Source organism: Macaca thibetana, chromosome 1 (assembly GCF_024542745.1).
Source record: "Macaca thibetana thibetana isolate TM-01 chromosome 1, ASM2454274v1, whole genome shotgun sequence".
NCBI classification, from domain to species: Eukaryota; Metazoa; Chordata; class Mammalia; order Primates; family Cercopithecidae; genus Macaca; species Macaca thibetana.
This window is the reverse complement of record NC_065578.1, coordinates 157,745,614-157,768,715: the sequence shown is the minus strand read 5'-3', so window position 1 is coordinate 157,768,715 and position 23,102 is coordinate 157,745,614. Positions and strand designations below refer to the sequence as shown.

General features: G+C 50.5%; 1 protein-coding gene across 5 annotated transcripts; it reads right to left on the bottom strand.

The window, feature by feature from the left end:
* Nucleotides 1–707: 707 nt before the first annotated feature.
* Nucleotides 708–21,370, bottom strand: KLHDC8A (kelch domain containing 8A). 5 transcript variants are annotated; one of them, XM_050764254.1, is made up of 7 exons: nt 21,200–21,370; nt 20,528–20,563; nt 7,609–16,309; nt 4,249–4,413; nt 3,804–4,019; nt 3,104–3,205; nt 708–2,207 (listed from the first exon to the last, which is right to left on the bottom strand). In XM_050764254.1, exons 3-7 carry the CDS (start codon nt 7,982–7,984, stop codon nt 2,014–2,016), a joined length of 1,053 nt encoding a protein of 350 aa, XP_050620211.1. In that variant the 5' UTR covers nt 7,985–16,309; nt 20,528–20,563; nt 21,200–21,370; the 3' UTR covers nt 708–2,013. The 5 variants fall into 5 exon arrangements, with proteins under 5 accessions (XP_050620211.1, XP_050620221.1, XP_050620192.1 ...); XM_050764264.1 differs by having other exon boundaries at nt 7,609–8,173; XM_050764235.1 differs by having other exon boundaries at nt 7,609–20,563.
* Nucleotides 21,371–23,102: the final 1,732 nt, after the last annotated feature.

Below are 23,102 nucleotides of genomic sequence, written 5' to 3'. Positions count from 1 at the left end.
TGCTTGAGCCCGGCTGGAGGGTGCAGTGAACCCTGGTCGCGCCACTGCACTCCAGCCTGGACAATAGAGCAAGATCCTGCCTCAAAAAAAAGCTCAGCCGTATCCACGCATATGGGACCACTTTGTGTGCCTGGAAATGCCCCCTCCCATAAGGCTTGGGTTTCTCTTGGAAGGGGTGGAGGCACCCCTGTTGCTAAACACCTTTCTTGGGTAGGGGATTGAGGAGACAGGATGCCTTTGGAAGAGCATCCCCTAACGCACAGTTCCATCATCCCTTATAGTATCTGCAGCTCCTCCAGCTCCTGTTTCTATCAATTACTTCAGGGGCTCAACTCATAGGGATCCAGAAACAGCAGGGGAGGCCTCTCTGCAGTCTCCCCACTAGGGGGCAGCAGCGGCTACCGGAGGCCTCCCAGCCCGGGGAGGGGAAGGGAAATGCTGGGCCAGCAGGTGGCAGTGCCCTTCTTGGACAGAAGTAAGGAAAAAGTCCAAGTACCAAGAAAAAGGGACGGGAAAAAAATCCGTATCCTGTAAAGACCCAGGTTCCACTTGTCCTTGAAGATTGAACTGAAGGTGTCACACTCCCTCCCTCCAGGAGGCTCCCTAGACCCCTCAGATCCAGAGAGGTGATCCTCCTCTGTTCCTGCCTCCTGGAGGAATGAATTACACTATCACCTGATGAGTGATACCTGACTCCTCCAGAACCCTTCAGGGCAGGCATTTTATTCATCATTTATTTTAAAAATAACTGAGAGTCAGAAACAGATGCTAAGAGGAGGCACATTCTTCGAGTTTTTTAAAAGAACCCTTTCTACTTTGGATAGGACAAAAATGAGCTTTGGCTGAATGAACTGAGACTAGACATAAGAAGGACTGAGCTGCTGATGAGTTCTGAATGGAAGATTAACATGCAGTCTCAAGGCAGGAGAAGAAGAATATGTGCTGTTTTCCTGGGAGTGGGGTAACTGGTGGTGGCTGTGAGAAGGCAGAGCTCTTCAGAGGGGACAGCCAAGAACAGGTGGTCACTGGGGGCCCTCCTTAGCCTGAGAATGCCGGAGGGATTGTTTTATGGGGTCCTCCCTGCCCCTCAAGACACCCTTCCGCCCCACCCCCACACCAGGGTGCTAGAGAAGTTAGGAATATAGATTTTAATCATTGTGCTGCTGCTATTAACCAGAGTGCAATTAATCCATCTTTTGTGGATTTTGATGCCACAGTGTAAATGAGAAGGTTTCACACAGAAACCCTCTGGGGGCCTTCGGTGACAAAAGGGCTACGCCTCTGGTGTGGAGGGGGTGGAAGAAGGTGAAGTGGAATTAGGAGAGATGTGGGGAGCAGACCCATGGCTGGGAGACTGCTCCTTCTCCATCATCACATGCCCAGCAAGGACCCCAAGAGGAAGGGATTCTTCCTGCCATGGCCTGGGCTGTCCAAGTGAGCCTGACTTCCCTTCCAAGGCAGCTGCCTCTAGCTTCATGTCCAATTCTCGCTGAGTAGATGAGGTCCAGGGTAGGCCCACAGTTGACCACCAAATGGTGAAGAGATATAAACCAAGGGAGGAGAAAGGGGTTTGGAACCCCCAATCATTCTCCATTTTTCATCCTAAGCAACCTTAAAACTAGTTTAGAGCTGGGGAAAGACAGCAACAGCAGTTTATCCTCTCTGTCAGAACTGCTCTACTGCCTCCTGGAGATGGGGGTGGGGGGAGGTGGGACTCACAGGAGGGAGAGGTAGGAAATATTCCTGTGCCTTTCTGTGCCTGTGCAGTAAGTGGAGACTCTCTTCAGAGTCAGCTCTGCAGCTGGTTGAGTCATCTGTGCCTCTTACAGTTTTCTGAGATTGGTAGGATTTGGAGCTATAGAGAGGTCACTTAGAGCCCCAAGGCCAGACTCCACTGGCTGCTAACAGGAGCTGACATTCTGGGAAGCAGCCCTGACTGCTTGGACAAGATCATTCCTCATGTCAAGAGTGAAGTGATATGGTCCAGCACAAAGGTACTGGACCCAGAGACAGCTAGGAGTCAGAGACACACAGGGCCTCCACTGCGTCACTCAGACCCTGGTTGACACCTCCCACGGCGAGGAGGCAGTTCTTGACGACTATGCTGGAGCAGGCACAGCGGGGTGTGGGCATGGCAGGGAGGATCTCCCATTTGTTCTTCCCTGGGTGGAATGCTTCCGCCGTCTCCAGGACAGTGGGTTGATTCCCTGAAAGTGTCAAGGGAATCAGACCTTACAAAGGAGTCCAACCGCCAATCCACGCCCCACAGTCACCCCATCTTCCTCCCTTGGGCACCCACAAGCAGAAGCCAAGCAAGGTCAACTTCCTTGGCTACAGGATTACTCCCTTTACTAAGCCAGTGGCTTTTGTCAAGCAGCCACTTTGTCCCTCCTACCTTCTTCCTTTCTGTCTCTTTAAGAGTAAGCTTTCTTTCCCTACCCATTGCTTTTCACCAGAGCTTTCTAGCACACTACTGCCTCACTGCTGCCCTTTCTTAAAAAAGCTACCGACATGGTCTAGCTCATACAGTTCCTTCACGCATGAGTGAAGTGGGAGTTTGTCCACACTAAGTAGACTTCGGGTACCTGGAAGCCCTGCTGCCTGGACCTCTCTTCCTTGATGATGGGGGACTTCTCACTTTAGAGTCCCTCCTTCTCTGGCAGATTTAATATATCAAATCCAAGATTCGTCTGTTGAACTTATTTAATCAGATTGCTTTCCTGTTCCATGATTGGGCTGGGTATCCAAGGAGAAGAGATTGGTCAGAGGAAGACCAAGGCGAATCCCCTCCACATTTTGTCTCCAGTCATGCCCGTTTAGGGATCTGTGCTCAGCAAGCCTGTGCTGCACGGCTATGGGTGTCCCTTATTCTCTCTGCGTCACAGTTTCCCCCGTGTAGGAGGACAGAAAGGCCACACCTGGGGCCCATAGTGGATAGATAATATCCAGGCTGGAAGAAAGGGAGTGCTTTGAATTTTTTGGAGTAAAGTGGTAGGCAGGTGGGCTGCAAGGAGCCAGTACCCTTTCCTGCATATGCAAAGTGCCAAGGATCCACCGAGCACCAGAACCACAATAAATTCCAGCCTGAAAGCGCCATCCTTACCAAGTCCCCCAGCCACTATGACCCGTCCACTCAGAGAGCCAGCCACAAAGTCTGCCCGCCGCTTCTTGAGGAAGAACGATCGTTCCATCTTCAGCCATCCCCCTATAGGCCATGGATAATGGTGGGTTATATAGAGAGAATGAGATACAGACCACTCCCACCAAATACAGATTGTGGCCCAAATAGCTTTCACCCTGGGCAGTGTCTTCACTCTATTTATCCTTTATGCTTGGGGAGTACACAGTTCCTCCTGCTGTTTGAAATTCTCTGCGGCTTCCCCCTCTCCCATGCTTGCTGCTCTGTAAGGCATCATCATCCCCTACAATGAATCACCTTGACTTTTGCTTAGGAGGCTAATAGAGGCAGTGAGGGTAGGAGTCAGGATCCTTCTGTTTCTCCATCAGTAAAAAGTAAGAAAAATCCCTCTCTGACCTGGTCCTGTGTGAATATTGTAAGAAAAGACAATATAGGTAGAAAAGGGGCTTTGAAAAAAACCAACCAAGCAAAAAGGGGAACTATAGCAATGAAGGAATTTGATTCCAAGAGTAGCCCTGAGTGGAGAGGGGTGCTAAGACTTCCGAGAAGCTTGCTCAGCTGGGTAAACGGCCCTGGAAGATGGCTGGAATGGGTGTAAGGGATGGGGAGCCAGCCAGAAGGGCAGTGGGCAGCCAGAGCTTCCTGGGGAAGGTGACCAGCTCACCCTGTTCCATGTCAAACACGTCCATCGTCCGCAGGAACTTGGGCTGCCGGTAGAGGCGACCTTGCCGCAGGCCTCCCAGGCTGTACAAGTGGCTGTCCAGGGTCACAAAGCTGGAGAAGGCCCGCTTACAGGGAATGTTGGGAAACTTGGTCCAGGAGCGAGTCTCGATGTCAAAGACCTCGAAAGCGTTGACTGCGTACTTGGACTGTCGTCCCCCTGGGGGCCAGAGCAGGATAGAGGTTGGGCAGAAGGGTTGTCCCTGAGGACAGGGACAGCGAAAAGGTTTCCCCTTTTGACAGTTATTCATACAGGAAGCTCCCGGTGGGCTGGGCAGTGTGATTATCCCCAGTACCAACGAGATGCTCAGCACACAGGCACTGCTTCCCATGGGAACTGAGCCAAGGGAAGGAAGGAGGGCAGGTATAGAACAGTAACCCATCCTTACCCAGCACGTAGATCTTGGAGCCTCGGAGGAAGGAGGTGGCAGCATATCTCGGGGTGGGCATGGGCACTAGCGACACCCACATGTCCTTGAGCATGTCATAGTGTTGGAGGTGGCTGTGTGGACGTAGGTCCAGGCCCATCCCGCCTGCTGCATATACTCGGTAATCTAAGAAGAAAGGCCATACATGCCCCTGGCTTAGCTCACAGGTACATCAAGACAGGCCCACCAGCATCCATTGCCTCCCATGGCCAGGCCAAGCTTTCAACCACTGCTCAGCCAGAGTGAGTCATATTTGTATCAGTGTGGTTGATAGCACCATTCAAAGAAGTCCCTGCTACAGCTGAGCCTGAGAGCCTGTTTTTGTTTGTTTGTTTTTTAATTTAGATATGATCTCATTCTGTCATCCAAGCTGGAGTGTGGCATAATCCATAATTACGGTTCACTGCAACCTTGACCTCCTGGGCTCAAGAGATCTTCCCACCTCAGCCTCCCAAGTAGCTATGGTGGCATGTACTACAGGTCCATGCCACCATACCCGGCTAATTTTTGTATTTTTTGTAGAGACAGGGTTTTGCCATGTTGCCTAGGCTGGCCTCGAACTCTGGGGCTCAAGCAATCCTCTTGCCTCAACCTTCCAAAGTGCTGGGATTGCAGGTGTGAACCACTGCGCCCAGCTGCCTGGGTGTTTTGAAGCCATGGAATGACTACATGCCTTAGTCTTCCTTAGTGTCCAGCCCTTTGGCTAAGCCTGAAACACTGTATGAAGTCTAGGCCTGGAAAACCCTTTGCAGGTCTTGTCCCCTTCACTGTCCTCCTCCCTGGGCAGCCAGAGGGGAAGCCAAAGAGGACAGGTATTCTTTTTTTTTTGAGAGAGAGTCTTGTCTTGTCACCCAGGCTGGAGTGCAATGGCATGATCTCAGCTCACTGCAACCTCTGCCTCTCAAGTTCAAGCGATTCTCCTGCCTCAGCCTCCAGAGTAGCTGGGATTACAGATGCCTGCCACCACACCTGGTTACTTTTTTTTGTATTTTTAGTAGAGATGGGGTTTCACCGTGTTGGCCAGGCTGGTCTCGAACTCCTTACCTCAGGTGATCCGCCCACCTTGGCCTCCCAAAGTGTGGAGATTACAGGCATGAGCCACCACGCCTGGCCTCAACGAGTAGAGATATTCTTCTGATGCCCTTTCCCCAGGCATTCACAAACTGGAATTTTTTAGATATGGCAGGGGCCTTTAGAAATAAGATGAGTCATGCTGTCACTGGCCTATGGGACACTGGACTGCTGCTGGTCTCTCTGTGTCTGCCAGCCCCATGAGGGAATACCATCTTCCTTCACACATTGGGAGACTTGTGGGATCCAGGAGTCACTTCGACTAAATGAGATAGGGCTAGGGGCGAATGAGGGTGAAGCTTTGGAGAGAGTGCTGGCCCCTTTAAGAAACCGTGCCTAGGAAGTGAGCTGGGGTACTTTGAGAAGTGAGTCTCCTCTCATTCTCTACTACTCATGACTGTGGGTGGTCTTTCAAAGGACTTCACTACACCAGAGAGGATGGGCAAGGCATCTGTGTTTCCCTGGTTCTCACCCCAGGACCTCCTGAGCCTCTCTTTCTCAGGGAGCCACCCCTGCCTGGGATTCTGTCTGCCAGCAGCCAGTCCTCACTGCTTCTGGCTCCAGGAGGCCTTTATTCTTAAGGTGATTGTAGGGATGAGTACTATTTCCTCCTACTTTCCAATCTTACTGGAAAAAAAAATGCCAACCCTAGCCTGAGGCTGGAAGATGGTGCCTGCTAATGAGGAATTCACCTTGCACAAGCTCCACCCATCCCATCCTGTGTTACTTGAAACACCTCCTCCTGGAAATCCTCCCATCCACTCCTCACTACTATTTTTGTGCCCAATTCTTACTCATCGTTTCAGAACCATCTGGGTGTCCCTGAACTACAAGGCTGGGTCGACAGCACAGGCTCAGTGCCTCCTGAATGATGGCACTTCTGTCACCCTATTCCATCACCCTAATTGCCACGTTACTGAATAATCTTTGTTTCTTTCAATAGATTGTAGGCCCTTGAGAATCTGTTAAATCTATAGCCCCAGCATCTGGCACAATGCCTGGCACACAGGCATGTAAATGCTTATTAAACTAACTCTCGAACTCATTCAGTGCCATAGTAAGAGCACAGATTCAATCATCACTATCTGTGTCACCTCAGACCAGTGGTTTAACTAACTCTTTGGGCCTTACACTGCTTCTCTCTAAAATCAGAGTAATACCAGCACTTACCTCATTGGATAGGTTGTGAGAATCAAAGGGGTTAATGTATGCAAAGCACCAATGGTAAGGATTAATGAAAGATTAATTAGTTCTTAATCTTTCAAGACCACTTATCGAGGCCTGGGATGTAGATGTACTTTTTCCCTCCCTTGCTCTCTGTAGGCCTCCAGGCCTTCCATCCTTCTTACTGGGAGGTCACAGAAGCCCCACTGGCTGTGCTGCCATGCGGGATTCTGCACAGGAGTTTCTCTCTGGTCACCTTCATTGGTCAGATCCAGGCTCCTGAAGGCAGGGAACAGATCTTCTGCCTCTTTCCTGCCTTCCTTGAGCCTGGCACTGTGCCAGGGACAGAGCAGGTGCTCAAGAAATACTGGTTCCCAATCTACAGTAGATTTGACATGCAGCTAGTATGGTTTAGCAGAAGAGGGAGGGAGGAAAAGGAGAGGGAGGGAGGAAAAGGAGAGGCAGGGAAGGTTGCACCCCACTGCAAGCCTCTGCTGCTCAGGTGTGTCTGACCTTGGTGTCTCCTCATTCCCATTGAACCATCTCCCACAAAACCCTTTGTGTTTTAGCAAAAGAGCTTTCAGAGTTCTAGGTTCTGGGCTGTACTAGGCGTGAAAAGAATGAAATGAGGTGCTTTGAGAAAGGAAAATGGGAATCACAAAACCATGTAGTGAGGACATGCATGCGCTGAGGACTTAGTGAAATGGGCAAGACGTTTCAGGAGCACAACCCCCAAGAACATTCTGGTCTCCATTAAGCATCTCTGAGACTGGGAGGCAGAGGGGGAGGTTGAAGGTGGAAGAGGCCCCTGGAATCAGGTCCCAAAGCCCTCTCAGTGGGGCCTGGTGACGCTACAAGGATGGAGTGAGCATTGTCAGGACCCCAAATAGGTGTCTGGGGGTGGTGGCACCTGCAAGGCAGGTTTCAGGGGCTGGGGTGTGGCGGCGGGAGGTGCAGGCATTCTGCTGAACGCATGCGGTCTGCAGAAACATGGCACTAAACTCCACAGCCCACAGCAAAGGCGTGTTTCCCTCGTGGCCCCCCACTTCCTTCTCTCTGGCCGCCCTCAGCCCTGGCCCCACTTGCCTTTGGCCGTGACAGAAATGCCCATGGCGGCCTCACGCAGCATGCTCCTCTTCTTCCACTTGCCCTCATCGATGTTGTACATCTCCACGACCTTCAGGGGCAACTGATTGGTGCCCACGCCCCCAATCACCATGATCCGCTTCCCCAGGGCGGTGACGGCCACCCCCGCCCGGGCTGTGGGCAGCGGGGGCAAGGCGGTCCACTGGTCGGCCTCGGGGGAGTAGACCTCGAAGCAGTCCATGGGGACGCCGTTGTCGTCACATCCCCCGATGGCATAGACCTGGCCCCCGGTCTCCAGCAGGGAGCAGTAGACCCGGCGGCTGGGCAGTGGCGCCAGGCGCTTCCACTGGAAGTCCTTGACGTTAGGCACCTCCATGGCAGCCTCGGGGAGCGCCCGGGCGCCGGGAGAGGTGCGAGCGCGGGGGTCCACCGGCTACTCGGCGCCGGCTCCCACGGCCCCTCTGGCCACCTCCATCGGGCTCTCGAGCGCCAGCCCCAGCCAGACGCCGGCCAGTACTTCACTGTGCTCCGAGTCTCAGCGGTCCGGCGGCGTCCACGCCTGGCCCTGCGGGAGGAACGCGGCGAATCAAGGGCAGCCGGGGCCACGCGCCCTCCAGCAGGCACCAGGCGGGCTCGGCAGCCCCTGGTCAACTTCACCGGGAAGACGCGGCGGCGGAGGGCGCCCCCCGGCGGCGGCACCACGCCCTGCACCGATTGGTCCCCGCCCCCTCCCCACCCGCTGCTCGGACACTGCCGGAGCGCGCCACGGGCCGGGGCTTTCAGGGGTTCCGGGCGCCGGGCAGTCCCCGGGCGGAGGAAGGAGTTAGCGTCTCTCGGCGTCTACGCCTCTCTTCCCCCGCGCCCCCTCCCCGCAGTCTCGGCGCCCCCGCCCCCGCATCACTTACGCTGCCAGGCCCCGGGAGCGCGGCGGCGAGGCGCAGACGACGCATCACCGGGGAGCCCGGAGCCCCCGCCCGGCTGCACGGGAGCCGGGGAGAGGGCGCTCTGTCCTTCCCCAGTCCGCGCGCCGCTGTCACACATGCAGATGAGGAGATGAAGTGAACAGCAGGAAGGAGAAGCGGAGCCGCCGCCGGGGAGGAAGCCGGTGAGCCCGCTCCGCTCGGTCCCCATCCGCAGCCACCACACCTGTGCAGGAATCCGCGTGCGTCCCGGGACACAGCGTGCTGTGACCTCTTTACAGAAGCCCCGCCGCCCGGGCCCCCGGGGAAGCGCTCACCTTGTCTACAGGGTCAAGGAAAGCAGGGCACTAGAACCAAGCACCCAGATGACGGGCACAGACTCCCTCCGGTGTGGGGGCGGGCTTTTGTGTTTGTTTTGGATGAAGAGGCAGAGAGTCCAATTACCCAGTTTATCTACAGTACACAGACGCAGTTCGTGACAGACTGACTCAATAGCCAGCTTTGCTTGGGGGGAGGTATTATCATATAGTTTAACCTCATGGAAACAACTTATGTGGGTGCGATGCACGCAGACCTGGCACAGGTACTTTCAAATATAACATATACACCCACTTGCACATAGATGCGTAACTTACACATCACCCTCCCCCCCGAAATAGACACATCCACAGAGACACTGACCAACGATGCACAGACAGACATGTGGACACAGCCAGAGACACCAACATAGACAAACACACACAGGCAGTTTTTCCATCTGCCACACACATGCACAACCCACCACCGCCACCATCACCGTTCACAAGCTTTAGGAAGGGGAAACCTGATGATCAAATCTCCGTCCCCGGCACCAACCCACAGAGCTTGACAAACAATCCTTGCAAGCCACCCTGTAATACCCTTTACAGGACAGTAGCCCCCAGTAACAAAGGTGCCCATGAGGCCAGAGAACCACCTGGTCTGGTGGACTGCAAGGCCGATGGGATCTTCCTCCTACCTGGTTCTCTCAAATGTAGCCAAGTCTTGAAAGACCCAGGCTTGGGAGGCTGGAGACCTGGGTTTGAATCTTGCCTCTGAAACTTGTTTAACTACTCTAAGTCTCAGTTTCTTATACAGATAGATAGATAGATAGATCTATATCTATATATTTTTTGATAGATCCATATCTATATATTTTTTAAACTGCAGTTTTAATTTTGAGAAAATTTTAGATTCACATGCAGCTGTAAGAAAAAATACCCTTTACCCAGTTTCTCCCAATGGCAACATCTTACAAAACTATAGTACAGTATATATCAACTATATAGTACAGTATATATCAACCAGGGTTTTGAAATTGATCAGTCAAGATACAATAGTTCCGGCCGGGTGAGGTAGCTCATACCTGTAATCCAGGCACTTTGGGAGGCCCAGGCAAGCAGATCACTTGAGGTCAGGAGTTTCAGACCAGCCTGGCCAACATGGTGAAACCCCATCTCTACTAAGAATACAAAAAAATTAGCCAGGCATGGTGGCATGCGCCTGTAGTCCCAACTACTTGGGAGACTGAGGTAGGAGGTTCACCTGAACCTGGGAAGCAGAGATTGCAGTGAGCCAATACTGCGCCACTGCACTCCAGCCTGGGTGACAGAGCAAGACTCTGTCTCAAAAAAAAAAAAAAAACCAAAACAAACCTTCCACCCTCAAAATTATACAATCGAGGTGGGGTTTGGTGGCTCATGCCTGTAATCCTAGCACTTTGGGTTGCTGAGGCAGGTGGATCACCTGAGGTCAGGAATTCGAGACCAGCCTGGCCAACATGGTGAAATCTCGTCTCTACTAAAAATACAAAATTAACTGGGTGCAGTGACGCATACCTGTGATCCCAACTACTCAGGAGGCAGAGGCAGGAGAATCACTTGAACCTGGGAGGCAGAGGTTTCAGCAAGCTGAGATTGTACCATTGCACTCCATCCAATGGGCCCATTTTACTACTTTGAGTTCTTGGCTTAAAAATTCCACGTTTTTTAGTTTGAATTCTCTGTGCTTACAAAGTAAACACCTCTAGAACCTTCACAGAGGAAGGCTGTGTCTGTTTTCCCTATTCAATCAGAACTCATAAATTCCAAAAGCATGGGGTGTGAATTAATGAAATTTCACGGAAACACTGAACATTTCCCTTTCGTCCTAGGAGTCTCTAACTGCCTGGAGAAATAGGGAACGGACATTTACCTCAGCTTGAACTGTCTTCACAAAATCAGAATGGGTGATCGGAAAGATTTAAAGCCATAGACCTTCCTCAAAAGGGCTTGTTGGAGTCCATCCTCAGCCTCTTTTGCCCACTGAGCCTTCTACCAAAGCAGTGAGGCCAGGCTTCTTAAATGAGCCCTCACCACCCCAGCTGGGGCAGCTTAATAAGCAGACAGAGTTCCATGCTGTATGTTATATTTGTGTCACCTGTTGAGATCATCTAAGCCCTTGCATGTCCATTTTCTCGTAATCTTAAAACAGCCCTGGGAGGGGTTGCCAGGTAGGTATTGGTATCCACTTTTGACAGATGAGGAATTTGAGCCTTAATGAGATGAAGTGACTTACTTAGGACCATGCAGGCCATTCAGGGTGGGTCCAAGGTATGAATTCCAAATCCAGTACTCCTTTACTTTATCACAATTAAATCACAAATGAAAGAATTGTGCCTTATGAATGAAACCAAGCAGGTCTACTCTCCACTTGGCTTCTGGTCTTTATTCCACCGCGGTGAAGAAAGGAGCCTAGGTTCCCAAGGATATTTCAGCGGCTGCCCATACTGTTTGTGCCAGGCAGTGCAGGTAAGGAAGTGCTGGAATCCAGCCTTAGAATAGGCCCCCATTCTAAACTAAGGCTCATATCCTACAGGCACCATCTTCTATGCAGACCGTGGGATCTAGGGACTCAGACCCTTGGAAAAGTACTAAGAACAGGATGTCTTCCAGACCATGACCTAATTGCTTGTTCTGGAAGTCCTGGCTTCTCTCCATCTCCCCCATCTCTCTTTCTCTCCGCCAGGTAACATCCTTTAGTCCTTACACTGAGTGCACATCGAGGAAGCTTGTAACCTAGCAACTGCCACTTAAGATTCCCTGAGTCACCTGTGGTTTCCACTGCCTGGGCTGAGTGCACCAAGATGGGGCCTTAAGGAGTGCCAAGCAGAGGGAGAGTGTCCAGTGACTCCTTTGATCCCTCCCCACCCTATTCTAGTGTGTAACCATTTTGCTGGTCAGGAAGTTCTTCCTCATGTCAAATCTAAATCCTCCTTGCTCTAAAATCTTGCATAACATTGAGCCAGGGTTTCTCTTTTGCCTTAAAAGGGGTTTGAGTTTTTAGGCTGGATGAGGTGGCTCATGCCTGTAATCCCAGCACTTGGTGAGGCTGAGGCATGTGACTATATGACCCCAGGAGTTTGAGATCAGCCTCAAAAACATAGCGAGATCCTGTCTCTATAAAAAATAAAAGTTATCCGAGCTTTGTGGCACGTAATCCTAGCTACTAGGGAGGCTGAGGTGGGAGGATCACTTGAGCCCAGGAAGTAGAGGCTTCAGTGAACCAAGATTGTCCCACTGCACTCCAGCTTGGGTGACACAGCAAGACCCTGTCTCTCTTAAAAAAAAAAAAAAAAGTGTTAGATTTTTTGCCTTGGTCACAAGGTAGGGTGGGAGGTTGGGGAATTAGCGGGGGGGGGGGGGGGGGGAGTCATAAAAGCCTCTAAAGATTAGGCCTTTGGTGCTGTGGAGTCTTTATTATAGATATTGATGCATCAATCAAACTTGGGGATGCTCGGCCCCAGAAAATGTCACTCAGTACATTTTGGGTTTTGTTTTTTGTTTTGTTTTTTTTTTAAAAAGATGGGGTCTTGCGATATTGCCCAAGCTGGATTTGAACTCCTGAGGTCAAGTCATCTTCTTGCCTCAGCCTCCTGAGTAGCAGGGATTACAGGCATGCACCACCTTGGCAGGCTCAGTAAGTCTTGGATTTGTTAAGGTCTAATTTACATACAATGAAATGCACAGTTTTACTCAGTCTCTGTTGTCTGGTAGGCATTCAGCAGGATCCTGTCTTCACCAAACTGCGGTACCTTAAGGGGAAATTGGGGGTGTTGTGGGGGACAGTTCCTTCCCAATAAACCAGGCAGATTCATGGATGCAGTAACTGTGGGAAGGGTTTCAAGGTCTGGTGGAATTCCAAGTGTAGGGAACATTTTGGGGGGATAGGAGGAAAGAGGAGTTGTTTAGTGATTAGCTGCTCCTTAGCCCTCCCTAGAAATACTCTGTACCGGAGTGCCCTCTGCAGGGAACCACGCTGGCTGGAGGCGCACACCAGGAACTCCCCGAGGCCAGGATCACCTTCTTTATGCAGTTTTCTTTCTGCAGCACCCCACAGACCATGTGGTCAGCATCAGGCAGGCTGGATCTGAATCCTGGTGCAGCCACCTCCTAGCTGTGTGACTATGCACAAGTCACTTACGTCCTTGAATCTGAGTGTCCTCATCTGTGAAAAAGGGAATAAGAAAATCTACTTTCTAGAAGGAGGTGCCAGGCATAGTTCCTGGGCATGTGGTAGGTACCTCATAAAGACTAGTGTCTTTCTTCCCTTTGCGATGGCAAGTTTCTGTACCTCTGACTTTCAGGGTAGTGTGTCCCCCAAAGCAGGTGCCAGTTTCACAAGATAGGCAGCCTTACCAGGGCCCACACCCTCCTGTAGCCAATCACTTCTGGGCCTGTGTCTTAGACCGGATATCTTTTCTCCTAGCTAGCTGAAATCTCATCTGCTGCAACCTAAATTGCATTCTAATCTGGAGAACAGCTGTGCCCTTCCTTTAGCTAATCACCTTCTCATTCCTTACCAGAAGCGTGGTCCTTATTCAGGGAGTGGGGAGTGAGGCTGACTCATCCAATTAGGACTGAGGCTGCCAGCAGACCAAGGAAAGGGTAGTTCCTCCCCCAGCATAGAGAAGCCTCATTAGGGCCTCCTCCCCACCAGTCCCAACATCAGCCCAGAGGAAGGATTTAGAGCTCACGTGGACTTGATGGGAGATGGCATGACACAGTTGCCAGCAGTCAGAACCAGGATCTGTATGTGATCACGTGGCACTGCTGCCCTGCAGGTGGAAGGCTGGAGTCCTGCAGAATGGCCTTAGCTATTCAAGTTCCCTTCCTGACCACGCATCCTTGATTGGAGAGTTGAATCAGCCACATTCCTTCAGCTATCCGCCCTGCTCCCTCCCGCTCCAGTGCTTAGCTGGTGCCTGGAACCTAGAGAGGCTTAGTGGGTATCCGTTAAAGAATGCATCTGTTCATCTGTAAGCACCTTCCTGCCTACTTAGGTAAAATTGGGACATTGGAAAGTGGACCCCAGATATGGGATGATGGGTGAAGGGAGGGGGTCATCTTCGTTTTCAGACTCAGGAGTTGCACAAGGTAGAGAAGAAAGGGTTGGGAAACCGCACACTCCTCTGCTGTTTACTGCATGCGGGAAGGGATGCTTCTCAAAGACCTCAGCTACTTCCCTGTGCTTATTGAGGAAGTCGTAAGAGGAAATGGGGCTTACAATAAAGCCTGAGGATTTGAGTTATAAACAAGGAAGAATTTCCTGACCAGCAGTGTCAGAAACTTGAAACACCAGCATGAGGTGAGGTGAGAGGCCACGGAGCTACCTCCTCCTCTATTGCCACCCGGTGCATACTAGAAAGACATAGGACAGTCAGAAGACCTCTGCTACATCGTGTTACAATGTAGGCTATGACCTCCAGCCTTTGTTGTAACCAGCCTGTGCAACTATGGGCAAGTCATATCCATTGTGGTACCTGTCAAATTAGAAGGAAGGAAGGTGAAGAAGAGAGCAGCTGGGGTCCCTCCCAGCTGTAGTGTTCTGTACTCCTGGGGTGCTATACAGACTGGGAAGCCCTAGAGAAAGAAGCATTTAGCCATAGTGACAAAGCAGCAGATTCTAGAACGAACATCCTCACATTCTGCCAGGTGATACAATCGCAGAGGTCTGGCCCCACCAGCTCTCACAAGCGCTGCCAGCTACCCCAGGTCCAGTCACCAGTGAGGACTTTATCAGGGCTTCCCCTGGCCACTCTCTCTTGCTACCACCACCCTCCTTTCTCTCCAATCAGCCCAGGACAAGGGAGTGCCTTGTGACAGCTGCAGCTGTGGCAAATGGGCTGGCTCCCTGTAGACGCTGGGCACCCACCTGGATGCCTTATCATGCTTCCTGTTGGGTTCTGACCTTTCTGGGGTGCCTGCTTCCAGGAGAGTATGCAAGGGTTGCAGAGGACGCAAGGGCTCAGGTCATCCTGACCTGGCTCTTTCTCTAAAAGTGAAAATGCACCCATTTGTCCCAGGTCATCAGGCTGGGGCCCTTAGGGGGCCTAATCTTCACCCCTTCTCATGAGGAGGACAGCAGAGCCTTTATGGAGGCAGCTCTGCAGAGGAGAAGAGGCTATCGGCTGGGGAAGGCTGCAGCAGACCACTCAGACGCGGCTCTTTAAATGCCCATTAGTAAGTTAATATTGCCATTTCCAAAGTCAGCAGCATCCTCCATTCTTCTTAATTAAAAAGAGCTCCATGTCCTGGCAGAGCTGAGAGAGGGCTCTGAATGATTTACACACCAGCCCTACTGCTTCCAGTTGGGAAATCAGCAAGGAAGATTGATTGGCAGCTGGGCCAGCCTGCCTGTCACGATGGTGTGCATGCCTACGTGTGCATGTGTGTGTATGCATGCATGTGTATGTGTGTGGGCGTGCATGTGTGTGTGTGTGCTGAGGCACTGGGAGTTGGCTCTCTTGCTGGCAGGCTCTGAATGAGCAGGGCTGCAGACCCACAGTCCAGCCCATGGAGCTCTGTAAGCCTAGAGGTAGGGCCTGCTAGAAACAAAAGGCTACACAAAAGGCTGGCCTGCTCGCTCATCCTCTTCCTAGCAAAACTGCCTTATCTGGAGGACAAAAGCTCATTTGTTGTCTTGTCCCCACCCAGGAGAGAAGGGGTCACTCCCGGAAGATTCCTCTTGTTTCCACGTAGAGCTTCCTCACTTGGTACATAGCATATATTGGACTTTTATTTGATCATCACTGCTCACTTTAAGACGAGACTTTCTCGGCTGGGCACGGTGGCTCATGCCTGTAATCTCAACACTTTGGGAGGCCGAGGTGGGCGGATCACCTGAGGTCGGGGGTTTGAGACCAGCCTGATCAACATGGAGAAACCCCGTCTCTACTAAAAATACAAAAATTAGCCAGGGATGGTGGTGCATGCCTGTAATCCCAGCTACTCAGAAGGCTGAGGCAGGAGAATTGCTTGAACCCGGGAGTTGGAGGTTGCAGTGAGCCGAGATGGTGCCATTGCACTCCAGCCTGGGCAATAAGAGCGAAACTCCGTCTCAAAAAGGCTTTCTCATGGCCCACCTCCCGCCTCTCTTTCCTTGCCTCCCTCCTAACTCCAAATTTTGTCTGACCCTGACATCCAGCGGGATCCAAGACTCTGGGCCCTTTATGGGGCTGAGAAGGGGATGACGAGGTTCACAGTTTAGGCTGTTTAGGCTGGCATGACACTCTGCCTGGGCCCTCCAAAGAGCTGGGAAGTGAGATCAGTCACCCTGAAAGGTCCCAGGCCTCTTTGCCTCTCTCACCAGGCCTTGGGGCAGCCTTGTTGTCCGTCCCATGCCTCTACTCACCTCTAAGAGCCCACCAGCCTCCCTGGGCGCCAGAGAGGGAGGTCCTGCTCACTCTCCAGATGGAAGGAAGTGCCTGGTCACTGGGGCAGGACCTGTACAGAGGTAGGGAGTGGCTTTTGCTCTCTCCTCACCTCTCCCCTTCTCCTCTGGCACTACACACACACACACACACACACACACACACACACACCCCTTGTCCCCAGAGAAAGGACCAGGCGGAGGCACACTGGAGAGGAGGGGGTGGGGACTGGAGCACAGGAATCATCCAGTGCTTTGCTTTCACCCCCGCTCCCTAGGGAGACGGCAATCTGCCGCAGCAGCAAGGTTGCCATCTGGCATGCTGACCTGTGCTCTCTGTGCTGGAGACAGGAGAGGCGGGGGACCCGTGATGGGCTGGCTGCGAGTGCCTTGTGTGTATGTGTGTCTAAGAAGCCATGAGAGTCCGGAAAGGTGAGAACCAGGCCAAGGGGGTGAATCAAAGGATCTGCCTGTCCTTATCACTCGGCACTCCCGGGGCTGGTGGGTGTGTACCTGAGGATCTCTAAGGAGCCCCAGGGAGGCTGCATTTCTCTCCCAGTGAAGGAGGGAGTGGCAGGGCCTTGGCCCTTGAGCATCCTCCTATAGTCTGTCACCAGGAGAATGTGGCTGCCTGCTTAGCACCCAGGAACCGCCAGTCCATCCCCGCACATCGCTAGGCAAGAAACAGAGTGACACTTCTATTCACACCCAGACCTAACAACTGCCTCCACGAGGAACCACTAGGGATACCGTGTGTCCTTTGTTCCTCCCTAGTCCTGGCCCAGAAAGGACTATTTTCTTCCTTGGATGACATCTCCCTGCTTTGGTCTCAGTCTTGGAAGTTATGTTCTGAGAGATTCCTTGATACAAGTCCCCGCTAAATCACAGGTTCTACCTCAGTGCAGGAGACAGCAAACTATGACGAGGGCCAACCCTGGCCTGCTGCCTGTTTCTGTGTGGCCTGAAATCTAAGAACGATTTTTACATTTTTAAATGATTGGGGAAAAAATCAAAAGAAAAATATTTTGGGATACATGAAAGTGATATGAAATTCACATTTCAGCATCTATAAATAAAGTTATATTGGAACACAGCCACACTCATTCATTTACGTGTTGTCTATGGCGGCTTTCCCACTACCACAGCAGAGTGGAGTAGTTGCAACAGAGAGCGCATGGCCCGCAAAGTGTAAAATATTTACTATCTGACCCTTTACAGAAAATGTTTGTGCCCTCCCCCGGACCTCAGGCTGTTTTAAGGGAACAAGGGGAATGCCACCTTATTCTTTTCATTTTTTGTTTTCTTGTTTGCATGATACAGGGTCTCTGTTGCCCAGGCTGGAGTGCAGTGGCACCATCATGGCTCACTGCAGGCTCCTGGGCCCAGTCGATCCTCCTGCCTCAGCCTCCTGAGTAGCTGGGACTATAGACACGCACCACTCCCAGCTTGCCACCTTATTCTTGAACATGCTTCGCACCACCGTGGCATGTTAAGTTGACAAGGCAATATCTAGTGGCAATAAAGGAAATGAACATTTTGAGGGCCCTTCCTGTATACCAAGGACATTTTCTCTGTTTATCACATAATCTCTACAACAACCTTGAGAGAAACAAGCACTAAGAGGTCTGATTACATAATGAAGGAATGGGGAAGATTAGGAAACTCGCCAAAGCTATTAGAGTTAGGCAGAACAGGATCCTGGATTCAAACTCAGATCTGCGTAACCCCACAGCCCATATCCTCTCCAGGCCACCAGATTCTAAGATGACCACCAGCAGTCCAGCGAGGACCCACCCAAATGGCTGCTGGTTTGGGCTGCCCCCATGAACAGGCAGGGCAGTTGGAACTTAGGCTTTAGGGACCCAGGCCCCACCTCAGCTCCCTCCACCTCAGAGCCTGGTCCTGAGCTTGGGCCACAGGCAAGTCAACAACAGTGACGGCTCCACGTCAGCGCCATCTCCCTTTTCTTGCCTTCTTCCTCAACCTTTGCTATCTATTTTCATCACCTTTTAGCTTTCCTTTGGGAAGATTAAATTTGCATTTAAATAGAAAACCTCTTGAATGACTCTGGTGTAACGTTAAAGTACTAATTACAAATTCATTCCTCTTTAAAAATTAAAGCACTTCAGTTCATCTCAGGGGTGATGGACAGCAGCAGAAACGCTTGGTATTGATGTGTCATGAATATTGAGCTGTTTATTGCAAAGTGCTTACAATCCCCCACCAGCAGAGGGCAGACAGGAGATGTTCTCAAGACCTATGCGGGAGATGTCTTGGGAGCCTAAAATCTGCTAAAAATAAATATCCGAAAGCAGTAATCTTTGAGAGAAAATAGAAGATGGCCAGTGGGATGGAAGCTGCTGGGGGTAGGGTGGGAGCACCCAGAAGTCCTCAGGTTGCCAGTTTGCTCAGTTGCTTATAAGTGTCTCAAGGCAGGTGCATATCTGTTGTATTCACCACTCTTTCCCATCAGCAAAACTAATGCCTGGCATTCAGTGGGGACCCAAGAAATATTTGCTGAATGAATGAGTGAATGAATGAATGAATGGATGAATAAGGCAATTAATCATGATGGGCGAGATCATTCATTCAACTACTATAGTGAGTCAGGCATTGCACTTGATAATTTACGTAAGTCTCTTTGTTAAATGATTGATTCCTTTGGATTTTTCCCAGGACCATGCAGATGACACACAAATTCTCCTTTCTCCTGAAGAATTGCACTTGGTATTTTACCTCCCGATTTCACAGGTGACAAACTCAGAGAGGTGAAGCGATTAGCCTCAGAGCACCCAGTTCAATCTGAAGCTCAGCCAGGACCTGAATGCTGGTCTCAGGCTCTGAGCCTGGCTCTCTATGAAGTGTATCACTCCCCCTCATCCTGGTGCTGGGCTGGTTATTCCAGTGTTCACAGTGTCACACCCTAATCTTGGCCCTTGTCCTCAAGATGCTGGGAGCCCAAAGTCCAGTCCAGCCTCTCAGCCAGGCTTAATGTCTGGGCTCCAGCCAAACCACTCTATTGCCTGATGCCCAATAGGCCTTTCATTTCCTGCCTCCATGCCTGGCTTTGTGCTTTCTGCTTCATATGCTCCGTCCTGCTTGTTGACATCCTATTCATCCTTCAGGGCTTGGCCCGAATGCCGCCTCCTCCATGCCTTGCATGATCCCTGCAGGCAAGAGTCATTTTTCCCTTTTCTATAGAACTTCCTCTGTAACTGTGTTAGCATGATAATAACCACCACCCATTATTCTCAACACCACACTACATTCTTTACATATTTTGTATAATTTGAACCACATAAAAAGCCAATAATAATAACAATAATAATCATTAACAAGTATATGGTGCTCAGTATGTGTCATGAACTGATCAGAGTTTTATGTGTGTGTGAGTTGTGTGTATGTATAATTTAGCCTATAAAATAGGTACTATTATTATTGTCATTTTACAAAGGTGAAAACTGAAATTTAGAGAAGTTAAATGACTTGTCCAAGGTCACACAACCAGAACAGGGATGTGAATTCCAGCTTGTCTGGCCCCAGAATCCCCATACCTATCTATGTAGATATTCTTTCTTACCAGGTGGTAAGCAATGGAAGGCAGGAACCATGTTATGTGCCATGGTCGTCAAAGCACAATCCCTTCAGAGCCTAGTGTATCAATGTGTGTGTACATAGTAGATATTCCATAAGTTTTAAAAATCTTAATTTTAGACGCAGGGGACATGTGTGCAGGTTTGTCACAAGGGTGTATTTTGTGATGCTGCGGTTTGGGTTTCTATTGATCCCGTCACCTGGATAGTGAACATAGTAACCTAATAGGAAGTTTTTCAGCCCTTGTCCCCCTCCCTCCCTCCTTTTTGAGTCCCCAGTGTCTATTGTTCCCATCTTGATGTCCATCTGCGTACAGGGTTTACCTCCCACATTTGTAAGTGAGAATATGCAATATTTGGTTTTCTGTTTGATATTCCATAAAGTTGAGCCGAATTCGGATCAGAAGCCAGAAGTTCTGGAGGTTGGCTGTATGTTGGTCAGTCTGTGCCCTGGACAGCAATCTTTGGAGTTAATTAGCTGGGTTAAGACCAGGTGGGAAGAAACCTTTAACTTCAAAGCCAGAGAGGCCCAGCTGAGGAGAAAAAGCCCTTGAAGACCCTTGCCCCTCCTGACCCCCATGCCAGCCTGTCTGACCTGGGCAGCCCTCCTCTCACGGACACCACTGCCTATCTCCCCACCACCAGGCACTCAGAATGCCAAGACATCACTCTGCATAGATGGATTGAAATAAAACTTACCTGACTAGGGGGAAAAGGAGGACACCCGGCGATCATCTGCAAAAGACAAAGAAGGGGAGGGGCCTGGAGAGGGTCGAGCAGGTGTTGGCTTTGAGGCTTGTCCTAGGAGCAGACTGGGAATAGAGTCGGCAAGGTCCCCAGGGTCCCCAGGGCTTCCTCCACAATTGATGAGTCCACTGCTGCTGCCTCTGGCTGATCGACTGGGATGCAGCCAGGCCTCTATGCACAGGGCATGAGGCCAGCCCTGCCCTGAATGCACAGAAACTTGGGGTCCCTGAGTTCCAGGAGGCGTGACCCCCCTACTGAGAGGGCCTTAGCCAGCTCATCAGAGCCCCAGTGTCTCCGTGCCTCTCCCTCCACCCAGTCTCAGCTACAAAGAGAGCGGGTGAGGGGGCGGACACGCTCACACACACAGACAATAACTACCATGGAAACTAACCAACAAAAAGAAGATTTAGGGAGCCGAACTCCTCTGCCAGATGGGAGAGAATGGAGGGAAGAGAGAAAGGGGCTGTCCTTTGCAACGCTGCCAGTTATGCAAAGGGCAAATATGCACCTCAGCCCTAATCCAACAATTGCAGATTTTTCCCTCCTCTGGGGTGGGGCTGTGGGTAAAAAGCAGAGAAGTGGGTTGACCTTTTTATATGAAGGTCCCAAAAAGCCACGCCATACCTTTGCCTTTCCATGCACAGAGGAGGCATCAGTGGTCCAGCGTGGGTGCGAAATTCCCGAGGAAATGCTCAGCACCGCTGGCAAAGCGAAACTCGAAACTCGTTCCACAAAGCAACGTGTTTTACCAGGTCAAGCTGAACCTCAGCGCAATTTGATCACTTTGCTTGGGCAGATGCTTGAAGGACTTTCTTAGATGAAAATCCCTGTGTTTAGTGGGTAGCAAAACAAGGCTTTTCTTCAAGCCTAACCTTTTCTATCTATGATGTTAAAGCTGACTGCCCATAGTTTAAAGAAAGCCAGGGATGGAGGGGGTGCTAGCATAGATATGGGACATGTGGCTTTCCTTCCGATGGCCTTTAGTTCTGTTTGGGGGGATTTTTCTCTCTGGGATAAAAGAAAATCTAATGAGGGAACTTAAAAAAATTCTCTGGAAGTACTGTAAGGGAAATAAGGTAATCTGAGCATCGGAAATCCTGCTCTAACTCTTTAGCTGTGTGACCTTGGGGTTTCTTCATCTGTAAAATGGGACCAATGGGGTTGTAGAGAGGAATAAATGAGGTAATATGTGTAACGTGCTTAGAACGGTGCCTGGCTCATAGTATTTGCCGTTATTATTGCTATTGTTGTTAATCTTTCTGATCCTCCCTTTCCTCAGCTATAAAATTGAGCCAGTGACACCAATCTCTCATAGAGATTGAATGTGAGGATGAATCATGCCGTTATAACTGATAGAGTGGTGGTTATAGGGGTGTATACATTTGTCAAAACCCATCAAACTGTGGGTTTTATTGTGTGTAATTTATACCTCAATTTTTAAAAATATAGGTTTATATCACCAGGTAAAGCAGCCATGAGAATCTAGAACATAGGAAATATTTATTCCCTTCTTCTTCCCTAGCCATCTTTTCAGGAAGAGAGGAAAGAGAAAGTGAATGTTAGAAGTAAGAAGTAAAATAGAGAATTGCTGGGCGCAGTAGCTCATGCCCATAATCCCAGCACTTTGGGGGCCAAGGTGGGAGGATCACTTGAGACTAGTCTGGGCAACATGGCAAAACCCCACCTCTACAGGAAATACAAAAATTAGCCAGGTATGGTGGTGTGTACCTTGGTCCCAGCTACTTGGGAGGCTGAAGTGGGAGGATCATTTGAGCCTGAGGAAGTTGAGGCTGCAGTGAACTGAGAACACGCCACTGCATGCCAGCTGGGTGACAGAGTAAGACCCTGTCTCAAAAAAAAAGTAAAAAGGAGGATTGCATAGGCAAGAGGCCATATTGATTTTGTAGGTAACGGGCCACCTATTGAGACTCAGATATTCTGGCTATTTCCTGAGGCTTGAATATCAGTCTCTCAGCTGCAGAGGCAACACCTGGGTAACTGAGTTGCCTTTATTAACACTCTCCTAATTTCATAACCTGGTATAAGAAAGTGAACTGCACTGCAGGGTGCTTCCTACATCTGTTCTGGAAGCCTTTTCATCACTATTACTTCTCCACCACAATTATCCCTTTGTCTCCCAGACTCCCTGCTGGGCTGCACTTTGGTTCCTGAACAAGGCGACCTGGGGACCACTGGCTGCAGGGTATCACTCCTAATGAAGTGTTGGCCAGGGCAGACAGCTATCCATCAGAACAGCCCACAATGAACTGAGTTAGATATACATGGAAAAGACTGCTACAACCTAATTAAAGAGGAATTGTGTGTGTGTGTGTGCGCGCGCGTGTGTGTGTGTGTGTGTGTGTGTGTGTGAAGGGACTGGGAGGATGGAGAATAGTATGTAATTAAGAATCAAGTAAAGGTAATCCTTAGAGATAGACTATAGACCTCAAGCTAACAGCTTGCCTGAACCATAGCTGCTTGGGTGATAGTGGAGATTGGAGTCATGCTGCCAAGTGGTCCTAAACCA

What these genes read in the sequence shown, in the direction of transcription:
- KLHDC8A (XM_050764235.1), bottom strand. Translation starts at nt 7,984, where the DNA reads ATGGAGGTGCCTAACGTCAAGGACTTCCAGTGGAAGCGCCTGGCGCCA. An exon ending in CTCCAAGATCTACGTGCTGG is followed by an intron (nt 4,020 to 4,248) that starts GTAAGGATGGGT and finishes TCTGGCCCCCAG; the next exon opens with GGGGACGACAGTCCAAGTAC. An exon ending in CGTGTTTGACATGGAACAGG is followed by an intron (nt 3,206 to 3,803) that starts GTGAGCTGGTCA and finishes CATGGCCTATAG; the next exon opens with GGGGATGGCTGAAGATGGAA.